Source organism: Populus euphratica, unplaced genomic scaffold (assembly GCF_000495115.2).
Source record: "Populus euphratica unplaced genomic scaffold, PopEup_1.0 scaffold405.1, whole genome shotgun sequence".
NCBI lineage: Eukaryota > Viridiplantae > Streptophyta > Magnoliopsida > Malpighiales > Salicaceae > Populus > Populus euphratica.
In genome coordinates, this window is record NW_011500289.1 from 33,656 (window position 1) to 50,793 (window position 17,138).

Sequence of the window (17,138 nt, forward strand, 5' to 3'; positions counted from 1 at the left end):
CTTTACTGGAATTTTGGTCATGCAAGTCCCTATACTTTCAGTGATTGGTGACTCAAGGTCCCTCCATCAATGTATACCTTTTACATTACTATCAAAGAAAATTTTCAATTATCATTGTAAATACCAAATCAAATATTCAGTATCCACATTCAAAATATTGTAATAAATAATTATATTGAACAAATTTTTTTAACAGATAATTGATTTCATTCCATTATTACTCTTTCATACCAATTTTTGTAACTGAGAAACAATGAACGTATTTTGCCCTTTATATCCTATATAGCCGCGGACATGCCTAAGAGGGCTTCGCGGTCACACACTTCATTCATTCGCCAGCTTCATCAACGAGGTAAAGTATCAGAAACTGTTAAGCCACTGACAGAACAATCATTAGCTTTTGCCTCGTGGTGGTCTGTAAATCTCCCAGCAAAAATGGCCGGCCGTTGAGGATGGGGAAGATCAATTGAGTTGTCACTTTTCAGCATTAAAACAACGGACGACATGGCTGGCCTTTCACTAGCATCTTCTTGGACGCATAATAAACCGATATGCACGCATCGGGAAAATTCATCAGAGCAGCATGAATCAGCCAACACTGGATCTATCATCTCGAGTTCCTTTCCATTGTTACATAATTCCCATGCCTGATTCAGGATTCGGAAGTTTACTTAACTAAACATTTATATCACAGTGTCAAGCAAGTGATTATGTGTATTCTATATATGCCGAAGAAACTTACATAAGCTAGGAGGCTAGGAGCACGTTTCGATTTGTGGAATCCAGAATTCTTTCTTCCGGTTATGATCTCCAACAGAATAACTCCAAAACTAAAAACATCAGATTTGGTGGAGTAAAGTCCCTCCATTGCATACTCTGGTGCCATGTATCCACTATTCAACAGAAGGGACAGGAAATTTTTAGTAATCCTGGAAAAAGTAAATATCCAACAAGCCCTATGTGCTGTGCATCCAGCAGCTAGTGGAGACAGAGGTGGCCCAAAAAACTCCAGACTTGGAAAAGTTAGAAACATGAAACAAGGAAGATGATGGATCATGCCATCGTGCTTTGTTATATTATTATTGTCTAGGAAATCGGGTAGCTAATGAAGTGATTATACTTGATATACAAAGATAATTCAGGTGAAAATTCACTTACTATGTTCCCGCTATCCTAACAGTATTGCCTTCGCCTTCATTAGCTTCCATGATCCTTGCCATTCCGAAGTCAGAAATCTTCGGATTCATGTTATTGTCCAACAAGATATTGCTAGCTTTCAGGTCCCGATGGATGATTCTAAGTCTAGAATCCTCATGGAGATAAAGAGTTCCCTTTGCAATCCCATTTATAATATGAATACGACTTCTCCAACTAAGTTGAGCACGTTTCTTCCGCTCTACGTACAGTTAAAATCACAATTGATACGAAATCAAATTATTGCTTGAATTCAGTATTTCAAAAATAAAACTTCAGCGTATTGTATCTGAGATCAATGAATTATGGAAATTTCTGATTTGAAAACATTAAGAAACTTATTAAAGAGGACTACTTACCAAAGAGGACCATGTCTAGGCTGTTATTAGGCATGAATTCATAGACCAGAAGCTTTTCCTCTCCATCAACACAAAAACCGAGAAGCTTAACAAGATTTTTGTGCTGAAGTTTCATGATTAGCAGAACTTCATTTGTAAACTCGTTTTTGCCTTGCTCGGACGAAGCTGAAAGTCTCTTTACTGCTAATTCTTTTCCATCACTCAGTATACCCTTAAAAAATACACAACAAAGGAATTAGTAAAACCTCTTTTTATCTCTTCTCTAGAGAACTCCGTAAGGTAATTTGAGCTTGAACATAAGATATTGTAATTCATTTACCTTGTAAACCGGGCCAAAACCACCCTGCCCTAGAAAGTTTGTTTCAGAGAAGTTATCAGTAGCTGCATTTATGGATGCCAAATCCATAATTGCGGATTCCCGATCATTAAGGCCATCTCTCTGAAAATCTTGATGCTGGAAATCATTGCGGTTTGGGTGATCAAACCCACGGAATTTATCATCTTGGCTAGTATTTTCTTTCTTATCTGTATGACAAGATTCGAGAAGTCAACAAGGGTTACAAAGAAAACCAAAAAGAACATGTTAGTGAATTTCATAAGAAGCATCCTTGCATTTTCGCATTCTGAATTTCATCGCAAGATGGCAGAAGAAGGAGCCTAAAATTGCTACCACCAAAAGTGTGGATGCCACAGTACTTATTGTAATTATCCATTTTTCGCTTTCGTTGCCTGTCATTAGGGAAAAGAAATTATTTTCAGTGCATGAAGTATAGTTTTTTATATTAGCAAATACAACCAAATATAACCACTTTTTACGTCTTAATTGATCTATAAGCAAATTAGTACCTTTTCCGGTCGCCGGACTTTGAGAAGATTCAGTTGCGCCGTCATAGAAAGCATATAACTCATACCTTAAATAGCAACTGCGGCTCAAAACCCTTGCTCCACGAGAAAAATGGCAACAAGTCGTAACATTTTTTATGGCAACCTCAAGGCATGTGTAACAATCATTTGGAGACAAGTCTGTAGAGCATTGTACTAGAGAGAAAAAGTTGTCACTATTAGTGAAAGGTTCGTCTCTAGTAGCATACATATTCGCTGAAGGACCAAAAGCTGCCTTCTTGATAAGACTACTCAAGGTTTTATTGACTACTAAACTAAGAAGTTCTGGATTTGAAATGTTCTTTGGATTTTGTTGGGGATTGTTTCCTGAAACATCCAAGTGGCTTAAGAATCTTTGATTCGAATAGCGCAATTGACATAGCTCTCCCCATACAACTGCTTCCTTATCTCCTGGACAAAGCTGCCTGATATCTTGAGATGCTGCAGCTACGCAGGTATGGCAGCTTTCATTTGTTACATAGTTGAGGCACATATATTGAGCATACACTCTGTCTGGATCAATTCCCGTGGAGGTATTGAAAATTTTTGAAACTGAAGCATTTGAAGAAAGAGAAGCCATGAGGATCTCGAGCTTGTTTTGAAATGGACTATTATCTGCATAGTTAGATTTGTTCGAGCAAAGTTTGTAAGGAGGATCAGCATAAGCAAGATCAAGATCAAGAAGGTTGGCAATGAAAATATAAAGCAAAAGAATTTGAAAACCTTTTTTAACAACAAGGAAATTGTGACCCATATCTTGTGTTTTGAGATTTCGACACTACTAGCTATCAAGAATCATCTATAATTTGGAGCTGAAATTGTTTTCTGTCTTCTTTCACCATACGGCCGGGAGGCCATGTATATATATAAAGCAGTCAAATATGGTGGGTCATCCAAAAGCATAGCACATGGGAATTTTCTTGGAAGAATTGGGATTAATCAAGGCAAGAAGAAAAATATTGTTATAGAACGAAGTCCCCCGTCAAATAATTATAAGAATATAAAGTAATATTACATGAGTCCCTCACCACTGAATTTTAATCTTTTGAATTAAATTCATATTTAATTATCAAATTCAATGTCATATCCTTGGAAAAAACTCAACACATTAGCAAAGATCTTATAGATCATCGATAAGATTGATTTTTTTTGGATGAAATCAAATTTCAACAAAAAAATTCAATAAATAGGAATCAAGTTTTTACCCTACAAGTAAAAATAAAATAAAAAGTAAAGGATGAGTCATGAAACTTTTACATCCTAGTTCATAACTTCATTTTTTTCCATTTTTTACAATATATGTGCATGCATGCATGTGGGTGTTGAAAAAGAAAAATGGACTTGCTGTGGTCCGTTCGTGGCGTGTAGCTTCCAGGAAGGTCTTACGTAATTTGTAAGATTTGTTAAGAACATGGCTGGACGTTAATGATTTGACCTGAACTCAAAGTTTTAACCAATGCTTCATGAATATTTAATGTTCGTCCTTGAACAACAATTCCAAGTTTGAACGAGACTTGTTTTGTGATTCATATTTCGTACTTGGAAAACGGTAAGAAACTGCATTTACGATCGGCCCCCTTTTTCTTCATTAATTTAAATTCAGCCACGAGGAACGTATTCGGTGATCTAGTATAAAGTATTTTTTAAATTAAAATGTATAATAATAATGATTTTTTAGATTTTTTTATTTTTTATATCAATACATCAAAATAATAAAAAAAATATTTTAAGAAACAAAAATTACTTAGAATGAAAAGCAAAAATTACATCGAATGTTTCCCTTGTCATCCACGGAAAAACCAAATTTTATGGGTAAAAAATTATACATTCAGTTCCCAATATTTGAAAAAGTAATATCACAAGTATATGAGAGGTACGTTGTGAAAGGCAACCGTAGCAGAAGTTTAAAAACAAAAAGTGCAGCAACAACTAGCACGTGTAAAACATTAAAAACATTAAAAGAATATAAATTTAATGTTTTTTTTAAGTTAAATGTACTTTTGAAGAGTATTCAAATATAGTTAATGGTTCGTAAAAATTAAATATTAAAAGTGGTATATGAAAGTACGGTAATAATTATTTTTTTAATTTTTTTATTTAAAAATATATTAAAATATTTTTTATTTTAAAAAAATTATTTTTAATATTATCACATTAAAATAATTAAAAAAAAATCATGAGATAGGGATTGCATCTCAAGCCAGAGAACCTCAAAGTGAACTTAGGCATTATAATGACTACGCTGTGCATCAATTATCAATCAGTGAAACATATATAAATCAGTTTATTTGGTCATCTATCAGTTTAGGATGATGAGGATTTTTAGGAGAAAAAAATATTTATTTTATTAATTATTTTTATTTCTATATAGTTTAGAGAAAGATTTTTAATGGGGATTTATATTTTTTTATTTAGTTTAGAAAATCAAATATTATCCTTAAGAAATTTATTTTTTCTGATTAGTTTAAAAATTCCTACAATAAATATATAATTATTTATTAGGATTTTTTTTTCTCTTCAGGATAGATTTTGGACTTATATAAATATTATTATTCTGATTATATTTTAGATTTTAGGAGACTATTTGAAGAGAAAATTATATCTGATAATCCTATTTGATAAAATTATATGTTACTTGTGATTGTTGTTGCTATTGTGTTGTTGGTTAATATTCACCCAAAAGCAGACAAAAAAAAAAATTAAATTGGTTTTATCAATGCAAGCTGATTCGTGGAAAGTTCAACTTCCACAATGTTTTATCGATATATGTTTCACAGGTAATTTCTATTATTTTTGTACATGGGATATACTCTTTTAGTCTAACGAAAGATTAAATTGTAAAATATCGTTTGAACTAGAAAACATGATATTAAAATATAGATAAAAATATAGAATTTTTCTATCCAAATATTTTATATATAGAAAAAAAGACTTCATCAACACATCTATGACAAGGGCACTTATTAAACTATCAACTAATTGTGTATTTAGTATTGTTGTGTAGAATATTTTATAAAAGTATTTTTAATTGAAAATACATTAAAATAATGTTATTTTTTATTTTATTTAATATCAACATGTCAAAATTATTGAAAAACACCTAAAAAAATATCAATTTGATATCTTTTCCGATGAAGAATAATTTTTAAAATATTTTAAAAACAAAAACTATAATAATATCAAATAAACTCTAATAGCATTCTCGAACCATTCAAAAATTGAAATAATAGAATAATGAGTAATATTTTTAGCTATTATAAATGAAATTAATATCATTTTTTATTTTTTTTCAATAATAGATTGAATTATTAAAATATAAACTCTTAATTATTCTTTGATAATGTTAATTTATGAATCTTTAGGTGAACTAGTGTGTCGAGAGAGCGAACTTTTTCTTTGGCAATTCAACAATAAAAAATTTAAAAACCTTTAAACTAAAAAATTCCTTGATTTTACCTCTTAAACAATATGATTTTTTTTTTCTTTCCACTAGGATTTTGTTGAGAAAATGAAGGAAGAAAATCTATAAAAACCCTCTCAATTCCTATCTTTTTCTCAACGTACATAGGAAAACATTAACAAAGCCAAATTCTTGTTTGGGAATGCGGTGCAAATCGTGTTTTTTTAAATTTTATTTTTTTATATATTTATATTATTTTGATGTGTTGATGTCAAAAATAATTTTAAAAAATAAAAAATATATTTTAATTTATTTCAAAGCCAAAAGCATTTTGAACCGTAATTGCTATCACAATCTCAAACACATCCTAAATCCCCTTGAAAAAATACTATTCACTATGAGCATGAACAATATGTACTTTGAGTGAAAACAATGTTCAATGAAATAATGCAATGAATTAGATATTGGGGGGTAATAAAATCATTTAATAATAACCTAATAATAACCATTAGTCATGACCAAATGCATTAAGGACAAATAAGTCATTTTGCATTTTTAATACATAATAAAATGACTAAAATACAATTTATAGGAAAAAATCTACAACTATCATTCAAGGGTTTTTTTTATATTTTCACACTGGTTTTTATGTTATTATTAAATTAGTTGAAAAGCAATTTGATTTTTACATAAATATAAAATATAATTCAAATTATTATTCACCTCCTCACAAAGTAGTGTTAATTGGAACAATAATTTTATTTTTTTTAATTTTTTTAATTTTTTTTTTCAATTTTATTATTTAATAATAGATTTATTAGAGAATTAAATTTCGTAATTTATTTTGGTTTACTTTCATTGAAGTTATCATAATTTCGTGATCTAGATCATGAGTTTTGTAGATTAACTTCTTTGAATAAGATTTTTTTAATAATTTTTTTAATTTTATCCTTCAATATTTGTTCTTTGAATAAGATTTTTTTAATTTTATCCTTCAATATTTTGATTGATTAAGAATTTGACTTCAATATATATATATATATATATATATATATATATTATGAAATTATAATAATCTCATAATTTAGATTGTGAAGTTTACATATTTACCTGAATTAATTTAAATTTATTCAATATATTTTTATTTTAAAATTTATAAAAAAAAGTTCAGAAATATTATTTTTACAATTTAGCTTTGATGAAATCGATATTTTAAAACAATAAAAATAAACCAAAACAAAAAACCACATGTGGTTAGTGTTAGAGACCAATATGACCATAACCAAAACTATATCAGTACCACCTTAAAATTAGTGGACAGTGTTAGAACCCTTATAATTCCAACTAGCTATTCAGACACATTGTTATTATACACAATTTGAGGTCTTCTATTCACCATTTTGAGATCTTAACAAAATGGCTAAGAAACTAGCTATTCTAAACCACACCTATTGCCGCAGACATTGACAAGAACAGTGGCAATCTTATTAACAATCAGCGCGGTGCGATACCAGAAACAGTCATTTGATTTACAGAAGGATCTGTTGGTGAAGACTTGTAGATTGGAACCATTTTACCTAGAGAGAAAGCAGGTCGTTTCGGCTGAGGAAGAGCTATTGGGTCACTTCCCAAAGCTAGAACCACAAATGACATTGTAGGCCTGTCTGCTGGATCTTCCTGCACACATAACAGCCCAACATGTATGCACCTCACAATCCCTTCTGTTTGACTACTGTCCATCAACGAAGGATCCACTAATTCCATTTCTCTCCCTTCATTCCACAATCTCCACGCCTGTCAAATTGCATGAAAAAAATATCATAACAGTACCTAGTTATAATTTTCAAGCTTCAAATTCTTTTTGATAGGTTGAAAATTATTTGAATGGAAATTTTGATGGCAGCGATGTATTGTACAAACATATGCTAAGAGTGTCTGGCCATGTTCTGAGAGATAAAAGCCACTACTTCTTTTTCCACTTGTGATCTCCAGTAGTATAACACCAAAGCTGAAGACATCTGATTTCACTGAGAAGAGCCCTCCCATTGCGTACTCCGGAGCCATATACCCGCTGTTTCGTGCGTAAGACGTACTTTTAATAAGTTACAAGAATTTAGGACTAAAATCATCACCAAACTAGAAAAAGAAATTAGAGTTAAAAAAAAAAATTAAAAGAGGGCTTACAATGTTCCTACTACTCTTCTAGTGTTAGCTTTGTTCTGGTTTTCGCAGAAAATTCTAGCCATGCCAAAGTCTGATATCTTGGCAACCATTTCATGGTCTAGTAGCACATTGCTAGGTTTTAAATCCCGGTGAATGATTCTAAGCCGGGAATCCTCGTGCAGGTAAAGAAGTCCTCTAGCAATCCCACCAGCTATGTTGTAACATGTATCCCAATCAAGAAGTGCGCGTCTTTCGGCATCTGAAATTTGAATATCTTGCATCGTTTAATTGTTGAAAATGTAATATTTAAGAATTCAAAGGCAAGCTAAATGGAAGGAACAGACCAAAGATAAAGATATCAAGGCTTTTGTTATGCATGAATTCATATATGAGCAGCTTTTCATCTCCTTCTATGCCACATCCCAATAGCCTCACAAGGTTTCGGTGCTGTAATTTTGCAATTACTTTGACTTCATTCTTGAACTCCTCTAAGCCTTGCCATGACTTCCTTGACAGCCTTTTAACAGCTATTTCTTTCCCATCTGGTAACACACCCTGAAACAAATTTGCGACGAGGCAAATTTTATCAACTGAAGCAATCTTAAGCCATGGCAAACTGAACAAAAAACTCGGTTTTCCTAGAGGGATGGATTGGAAAGACATACTCCTGAATGTCAGTGGATTATGACAGCACACCTTTACCACTTACCTTATAAACAGTGCCAAACCCACCTTGTCCAAGCTTATTTGAATCGGAGAAGTTGTCTGTAGCTGCTCTGATAGTAGTCAAGTCCATGAAAGGCAGGTCCTCAGAACTTACCAACTGACCTTCATCTGTCATTGTGACCCCTCTTGGACAGGCCAATTCCTGTAGTAATGCTAGGTGACTTCTTTCCACGCCTGACAAAGAATCGGAGTTTTACTCTTTTGTAGTTCTGATATCAATTTAGCCTAACAATCTGCTGATCGCTTAGTTAATTTACCTCTTTGTTGTCGTCTTTCTTTCAGCAGACATACAATGCAAGACCCAATGACAATTACAATCACCACTACAGGAGCACATGCAGCAAATGCCACTATCCCAATCTTCCAATTACTTCCTGCCATGCAAAGCAGAGAATTGCATAAGATTCAATTGATGTAGAAAAATATTTAATCTCCAAAAATAATAAACTAAGATTGTGGACAATTTTGCGCTACATGTTATCCGTCATGAGCAAGAATTAAGAATAACCATGTCAGTCATTAATGCAAGACATGATTACTTCTTTTCGCTCACAGATTGTCAGCAAAATTGAGTTGACATCACCTCTGCACAGTGCTTGGCCATAGACCTTGGCAGGGGGTTCTCCAACAGAGGTGTAGTTAAAACCTGTTAATGAAGTGATGGAAGGCAAGGTCTCAAGAAGATGCTTGAGGTTGCTCTCAAATGGACTGTTGAGAGTGTAGTTGCTTGTGTTATTGGAGCAAGATGTAACAAGATGGTCTGCAACAGTAATGGCTGGGAGAACTGAAAACGGTATGATCAGCAAAAACATGACTAAATTTACATCTATGGTTGTCATCAGGATCATTTTGGAGCAAATTTAACGAAAAAATACAGAGGGCCTTGGAAATTCACTTGAAACCATGTGGAGTAGTGGGACTATTAAAGCTGTACAGGTGATCATGGGGAGAGAATAACTGTAATCATCCCTGAAAATACGTTTTACTTTGTAAATTAAAAATGACCGGCCTGAGCATTGACTTAATTGGTTGACCAAGAATAAATTGGCATTCAAATGAAAGTTTTCTAGATATGATTTTTATATGAATCCTGCTGACTAGAGCTTATCCTTTTATTTGCTTAGTTCAAATACATGGGGCATAGCTTGTATTGCTATATTAAAAGTTCAAATACATAGACAATTTGCCGAGTATAATTGAGTGTGTACTTCTTTTCGTTTTGTTATGTTAAAATTAGAATCTCACCTATTAATTTTTAGTTGAGATAGTTTTTTTTTATAATGTATAAAAGATTTGTTGATGAATTAATTATGAATTTGAATTTTATTATTTATATTTTATTTTATAAAATTAAGTATGAAATAATAATTTAATTAGTTCATACAAATTTCAAGTTTATAAAACTCCAACCACTTTGAAAGTTTCTCTATCATTATCAATTAAATGGATAATTAATAAAATACATAATCCTTGTGTTTAACACGAAATGGGCAATAGATTTGCTAGATTTGTTACTGTATTTTATTAATCAGGGTGATAAAAAAAAAATGGTTGGATTAACGTTCTAGTCATTACAATATTATCTCTAGAGAGCACTATTATTAAGTTATCTTGCTTGACCATTCTATTTTGAAGAGATTATTCTTGAATTTGTAGGTTAGTGGTGCTGACTTTCTTAAAATACAGAAAGTCTGCGTGGTTGCATCGCGTTTTTTTATAAAATTTAATTTTTTAATATTTTTATATTGATTTACATGTTTAATGTAAAATATAAATTAAAAAATATTATTTTAATATATTTTAAAGTAAAAAATATTTTAAAATCAGTATTAAAATAACAAATATATCTTCTAGGAGATGATTGACTAAAGGGATAAAACTATTGGATGCAGTCAGTAATAATGATCCGTAGACTATTGAAGATTAAGGGAGTTTCTTAGCAAAGTTATTGTTCATTAGTTTGAAAAATTGAAGGTTAAAAATTATTGTTCAATAGTACGTAAAATTGAAGGTTAAAAGCCCTTGTGCGTTCCCTACAAGGACAATTTTTTTTATTTGATTACAAATTCTTTCTTTAACATTGACCCAATCCTTGATTTTGATTTCTCAATACACGTTGTAGGTTTTATAATATGATATATAGCATTTTTTAATTAAAAATTAATTACAATATTTTCTTTTAAATTTTTTATTATTATATCAGCACATCAAAATCAATAAAAACATATATATATATATAATTTAATATCTTTTCAAGCAAAAAATATTTTAAAAAACAAGTTTAATAAAAAAATATTTTTTAATATAATTATTTAATCTCACAATATTTTATTCAAATGCCTTCTTTTAAAATACCAAAATAAAGTGACTAGAACAGTACATGACCTTAGCAAGAGCTGCAAAATTAGAAGAATAGTAACCTCGCCCATATTTCATGGCTAAACTTTCCAGCAAGGGCTTAAGAGCCTTGAAAATGAAGTAATAGAGTCATGCCATTTAATCATATCAGATTTTAGCGGAGAATCACTTTGACATTGACTTCTAGCTGTAAAAATAAATAAATAAATTATATTTATGAATTATATTTAATGAAATGAAAATAATTTTTGTTTATTAAAAAATTTCAAATACAAAATAAATATTATCAAAAGTTTCACTTGTCAAACATAAATAAAAAAATCATAAAATCATAATTTAAAATATTTTATTTATAAGTTTTATCTACATCTCATTCCTCTTGAATCAACTCTGGTTTCAGCCAGTTGTTTGTTCACTTGTCACATTGTTATGTTGACTTTATATATATATTCGGCTGAAAATTTATATAGTCGTCTGAAAATTATTATGGAAATCACCGTGATCAAGACACCAAGGGTGACCTACTTGTAGCAAATTTCAATGAATCTGTCACTGTCCTCGTAGTTTCCAATGCCACGAGTACTTGGAAAAACCAAGTCGGGTTATTTGATGAATGAATCAAACTAGTTTTTTTTTGTTTTGTTTTGTTTTTTACTGGTTAGGTGTTAGGTTTAGGGGGGAAAAAGATACCGAGCTCGATAGAGAATTAATGTAAACACCAGGGCAAAGATGATAAGCTAAGTTTGACTTCTCTTGCACTACTATAAATAATTATATTTATTTGTATTCTAATTTTGAGTTTCTAAAAAAATATATAAAAACATAAACAATAATTTAATTTAAAATAATAATAATAATGTAACCCAGATTAATCAGGTATGTACTTTCATTCAAAATAACAAGTGAATAGATGAATTGGAGCTTTGTTGAAGAAATATTAGAAAATAATTTGAGAATTTGGTTAAAATAACAAAAGACTAATAAAGATGAAATTATAAAGTTCAAAGTTAATTTAGTAAAAAAAACAACATCGTTTCTAAATCAATTATTCATTCTTTTCTTTCTCATTAGGGAAGATCAGTTCAATAAAAAATCCATCAAAATTGGACCAAATATGATCCAAATTGTTACTACCTAATTTTTTATTTATATTTTTGATAAATTTTTTTAAAAAATCAAAAATAGTAAAAAAACAACGAAAACCCCTGAAAATTTATTTTGATATATTTGTATTATTTTTAGCATAATAAATTTTTAAAAAAATCAAAAATAGCAAAAAAACAACTAAAACCCCTGAAAATTCATTTTGATATATTTGTATTATTTTTAGCATTTTCAATGTCCTCTCAGAAAAATTTAAATTCTCAAAGATATTTTAAACACGTTCAACTTTTAACATGTTAATTTTATAATCACTGATTTTTTGAGTCGACGTTGATATTACTCGTTTTAAAAAATAAAAAAATTACAAAAAAAAAAAAGTTCGCTTTAAAAAATAAAAAATATTACAAAAAAAATAAAAATTGAGGGACCAGTTTGAAACCCTAGCAATATTTCTTATATAAATACCATGCTACAGTGAAATAGTGGAGAAAGAGAACAAATTGAGAGGCACAGAGGCGGAGAAAAAATTTACTCGGGGAGAAGAAAAATTGAAAGAAAAAAAAAGGGGAAAAAAAGAAACCTTAAAAAATATATCCTCTCTGCAACTGCTTCTCCTTCGAAAAAGCAAAAACCTAAATCCACCTTGAGGAGCTGCTGCTATAGGGTCTCTTTTGAAAAATAGAGAACCAGAGCTAACGAGAGCTTTGGGGATTTTTGCTCCCGCAACTATATCTTCCCTAGCTCACCACCATAAGCCCCGGACCCAGCATTTCCATCTCCTGGCCAAAAAGCCATCGTCCCCCCTTCTCCTTTGAGGCCAAGAACCAGAGAAACCAAAGAGCACCGGATAGGCCTCCCTCTCTCTCGGCCATAACCTCTATCCTTTTTCTCTGTAATCCTGCCCTTAGAGACCTACAAGACAGCCCTTTTCATCTCCCTGGAGATTAGCCTCCATAGAAGCCAGCCACCGCCTCCAGCGAGCTCGATCATTTCCCACAATCCATCATCGGCACAAATCGATCTCCATCGAAACCAACCCGAAGCGGCCACCCACACATAGGTGAATTCACAAATCGTACCCTTCCTTATCAATCAACCCTTCTTTATCGGTTCAACACCATGTAGCAAATCTGAACTACGAGCCAACGGCTGAATCTGCCACTAGCTCAGGGAAACAAACCGAGAGGAAGAAAGAAGACAGAGAATGGTCCGATCTAAAGGAAGGAAATTATTAAAACTCATTGTTGTTTGTGCTTTTTTTGTTGCAGGTAACATATTTCCTCACCGCCCTCAAGAAAAGAAAGAGGGGAGGAGGTTGTTACGGCCCCACTATTTCTTGGTTTGTTATCGCGGTGGCGCGTGGGTTGGCGATGGCACATGAAGGAGACGCGCTGCCACTGTTCCACAAATCACAGAAGATGCCTAGAATTCTTCAGCACTGTTCCCGAAGCTATTTTTGTAATTTTCAAATGTTGCTGTGTATATTTGGATACTGTTGTGTTTTGATTTATTTGATTTTTTTTGTTATATTGTAAACATGTAATTATAGGTGAGTAAGCATAATAAAAAGAGGTGTGTGTGTTTGTATTCTTATTTATGTTATTGAATTATAAAAATAAAAAAAATAAAAAGAATTAAATGTTTAATTTGAATATAGTTAAATATTTCAAGGATAAATAAAATCATGTTATATTTTTCTGAAAAATATAAGAACATGTTTTAGCATATATTTTGAAATTTAATAACTAATTTATTAAAGCTTTAGAATTTGATTAAAATTTTAAATAACATCAAACTGCAAATCAGCTTACCTCAAGTAGGGTGTGTCAGGGGTGTTAATATCTTTCCTAATCACAACTAGTCTTTTACCTTTAAATCTTTGATAAAAACCAGTATATTTGGGTTTCATAGTAACCTTTAATTAAATACTAGGTGGCGACTTTCAAAGAACTAAATCAAGCAAAAGAGCAAAAAATCGCCAACCGAAGCCGCGCGAGGGACGTGCTATAAAATGACGACTCCACTAGGGACAAGTATTATTTTCAACTTTATTGGTCTAAGTTTTGTATTTTTTATGTTTAAATTTTTTTACCTTTTATCTTGTTTTATTTTTGTTTTAATAATGCATTGTATAGAATTGTTTCATGCATCACATTTTAATTTATGAAAGCACATACAAACTTTAGGTTAGGTGGGGAACTAACAGCTTACCTTATGACTTTTAGTCAAGGTTTAAGTTTGTGTAAACCCCAACTCTTCATTGAGTGCTTAGACTATTAATGATTGGTATATGTGTCATTCCATTATCTGTTGAGCCCCTATATTGTCTTTACAAAAGTGATCATTGGGACAACAAGAGACCCTTTTTAAAGACCAAGTAATAAACTTACAATTTGTCTTACGTAAAAAGAGTAGAACCTGTCTTTAGGATATATGCTCTATAAATAGTTGTTTTGCATCTAAGCAAACCCTTCTTGAAGCATCTTGAATTCAGGACTTACGGGGGATATAATGGACATCACTTAAGAAATTTTTATTATAGAGTTTGATCAAGAATAAAAATTCGTGTTTCATCATGCAAGAGTTATGACCATATGTCACCCCTTGAAGAGCAAGTTCATCATATAGATTACATATCATATATTTATTGATACGACTAAAAGATTGATGTCTTCTTCCAAGTGCAGGAGTGTCGAAGTAATAAATAACCCGGCAAGACCGGAGTCGAACCATAGGGAGGTTAATTGTACAAATTATAAATAACAATTATAAACAACAACGGTAACAACAATAATATTAATAGCAATAATAATAATAATAATAATAATAATAATAATAATAATAAAATAGAAGAAGAAGAAGAAGATGAGAACTTTGAGATGGAATATTAATGTAACGATTAAACAATGATAATAACAAATGTCAAGGTTAGAGGTTCCACTAATGGTATATCAAACAAGTATAGTATAAACTCTTATTATTGAATTGGAAACCACACACAAAGGAGGTTCCAATCAGATTATATATTGTTAACATGATTACATTAGTCATCTTATTCAATTAATGCTAATACTTGTAAATCTCGTCAAGCATTCATGATTATAACTTATGTTAACAATAAATCAAGTTCCTTTCATAGCTCAGGTGTCGGTTATACCATACATTATGGGCTATGAAAGTGCCAAGCATTTGTTGTACCAAGTGTTATATAACATAAATCAAGATTAGTCATTTAACAAGCAAAGTATTAAAGAGTGAACAAGATAACAAATATAAAACATGTTAGTATCAAACATTAAAGTTCATATTAAGTTTACATTATACTTATTCTTACACCATTAGTGTAACCTTTTCACCTTGACATAATTAACTTAGCTAGACATAATGAAAGAAAGCAAAATAGATAAACAAAATAAGAACATAAAAGTTAACTAAGTAAAGGAAAGGAAATGAAAGGCATAAACTTAATATTAATGAAAACAAAGCATAAAAAATACAAAGAGAGAAAGGAAGAGCATGATCTTGATCTGGAAACCAAGATGCCTAAATTCATGGCAAATGCCTCCTTTTATAGGCCAAAAATGGGAACTATTGATTTGATGACTAATTGATAAGTGGGTGGCCAACTTTTGACTTGGTGACAATCTTTATCTTCTCTTGTCTGCCCAAAACGTCATTGATAACGTCAAAATTGGAGCCAGTTGCAAACATGAAAGTTGTAGGCAATTGTCTCAGCTTTCTTGTGTAAAAACTTCAGCTCATTTGGACTTCTAGAACTCCAGATATGGCCAAAATACCGAACAGTGCTCGGGCTGGAAGACAGATTCGGGCTTCTTTGTTGTTGCTACAATTTGGACTTGATAATGGCCTTTTTAGATCTTGGGCTCCATATGAAAGTTGTAGGCCTATGTCTTACCTTTCCATCCATATAAATTGGACCTAAATCTGAGATATATAGCTCCAGATATGACCCAATTACCGAACAGTGTTCCGGTTTGGATTGCACCGACATCTCTTTTCTAAGTTTGGCCATCTCTTTATCCTTGCAATTTAAGTTCTTAAAGTCATCAGTCAATATTTTCATTTATGTGATAGGCCTGCATTTAAAATGAACATTTACCATAAATTAAAGGTATCTTATATTATTAGATATATTATTATAAAGCATGCTTTAGTTAAGGAGTTATTGATACCTCAAGTGCAAAATGATGATATAAAACCTTGATGAAAAATGCACTTTTAAGTACTAATCATTTATCGTGCATGTACTGGGATGAAAAAATAGGTTTCCCTATTCGAGGTTTACTACACTGGATTGAAAAAGATGGATAATAAAGAAAGGAGTCAGAGTGAGGCTCATTGTTAAAAGGAAGTTGAAAGCATCAAAGGTGAAGTAGATATGTTTAGATCTGTCTGAACAAGTGATGAGCATCAAATGGAAAGGGAATGTCTACACAATCTTCTGTGGGAACACTACCTGTCTACATTCCATTAAAGTTGTACCTTTCCTTTTTAGTCGTGAACAAGGACAACAATGCCTTCAGTCATCAACTATAAACAACCTTTGTTCTTGATCAGTTGCATTGTTAATTGTCCATCGCCTTCACATCTTCAATTGGCACTGAATAATTGCTAGCCTTCTATGCATGATGCATTAGTCTTCTTTGAAGTTACCCCCACTGTGAGTTTAATTTCAGTTCAGTAGCACAAGATGCTGGTCTAAAAAATAAAAATGATTAGATGCTGAACTTCTACATGGCAGAGCTCTCTCTATAGAGATTTATTTATGGATCTGCCAGTTAGGAATGCAATAGAGAATATAGTAGTTTCATATGCTATAAAACTTTCCCCCATTAGTTTCAATATCGAAACACTATAGTAGGTAGAAGAGTCAGACCTGGTCTGAAAACATGAGTAGTCATTGAATTTTAATGTGACAAAACCCTCAGTGT

The 17,138-nt window shown here is 31.5% G+C and overlaps 2 protein-coding genes across 2 annotated transcripts; both read right to left on the bottom strand.

The window, feature by feature from the left end:
- Window positions 1–93: 93 nt before the first annotated feature.
- On the bottom strand, window positions 94–3,189 carry LOC105113254 (cysteine-rich receptor-like protein kinase 10). The gene is made up of 7 exons (XM_011009350.1): window positions 2,400–3,189; window positions 2,166–2,282; window positions 1,873–2,078; window positions 1,554–1,764; window positions 1,159–1,396; window positions 743–893; window positions 94–647 (listed from the first exon to the last, which is right to left on the bottom strand). Exons 1-7 carry the CDS (start codon window positions 3,187–3,189, stop codon window positions 345–347), a joined length of 2,016 nt encoding a protein of 671 aa, XP_011007652.1. The 3' UTR covers window positions 94–344.
- Window positions 3,190–7,156: 3,967 nt separating this feature from the next.
- LOC105113255 (G-type lectin S-receptor-like serine/threonine-protein kinase At4g03230) lies at window positions 7,157–14,807 on the bottom strand. Its single transcript, XM_011009351.1, has 8 exons — window positions 14,788–14,807; window positions 14,605–14,669; window positions 8,982–9,098; window positions 8,708–8,898; window positions 8,343–8,553; window positions 8,020–8,257; window positions 7,756–7,906; window positions 7,157–7,629 (listed from the first exon to the last, which is right to left on the bottom strand). The coding sequence occupies exons 1-8, from the start codon at window positions 14,805–14,807 to the stop codon at window positions 7,330–7,332; spliced, it is 1,293 nt and encodes a 430-aa protein (XP_011007653.1). The 3' UTR covers window positions 7,157–7,329.
- Window positions 14,808–17,138: the final 2,331 nt, after the last annotated feature.

Coding starts and splice junctions, on each gene's coding strand:
- LOC105113255 (XM_011009351.1), bottom strand. CDS start 14,807: ATGAACTTGCTCTTCAAGGG. Junction 8,899..8,981: donor AGAAAGACGACAACAAAGAG/GTAAATTAACTA, acceptor ATTCTTTGTCAG/GCGTGGAAAGAAGTCACCTA. Junction 8,258..8,342: donor CCTTGATATCTTTATCTTTG/GTCTGTTCCTTC, acceptor TTCAAATTTCAG/ATGCCGAAAGACGCGCACTT.
- LOC105113254 (XM_011009350.1), bottom strand. CDS start 3,189: ATGGGTCACAATTTCCTTGTTGTTAAAAAAGGTTTTCAAATTCTTTTG. Junction 1,765..1,872: donor GTTTTGGCCCGGTTTACAAG/GTAAATGAATTA, acceptor GTATTTTTTAAG/GGTATACTGAGTGATGGAAA. Junction 894..1,158: donor GTTAGGATAGCGGGAACATA/GTAAGTGAATTT, acceptor TCTGTTGAATAG/TGGATACATGGCACCAGAGT.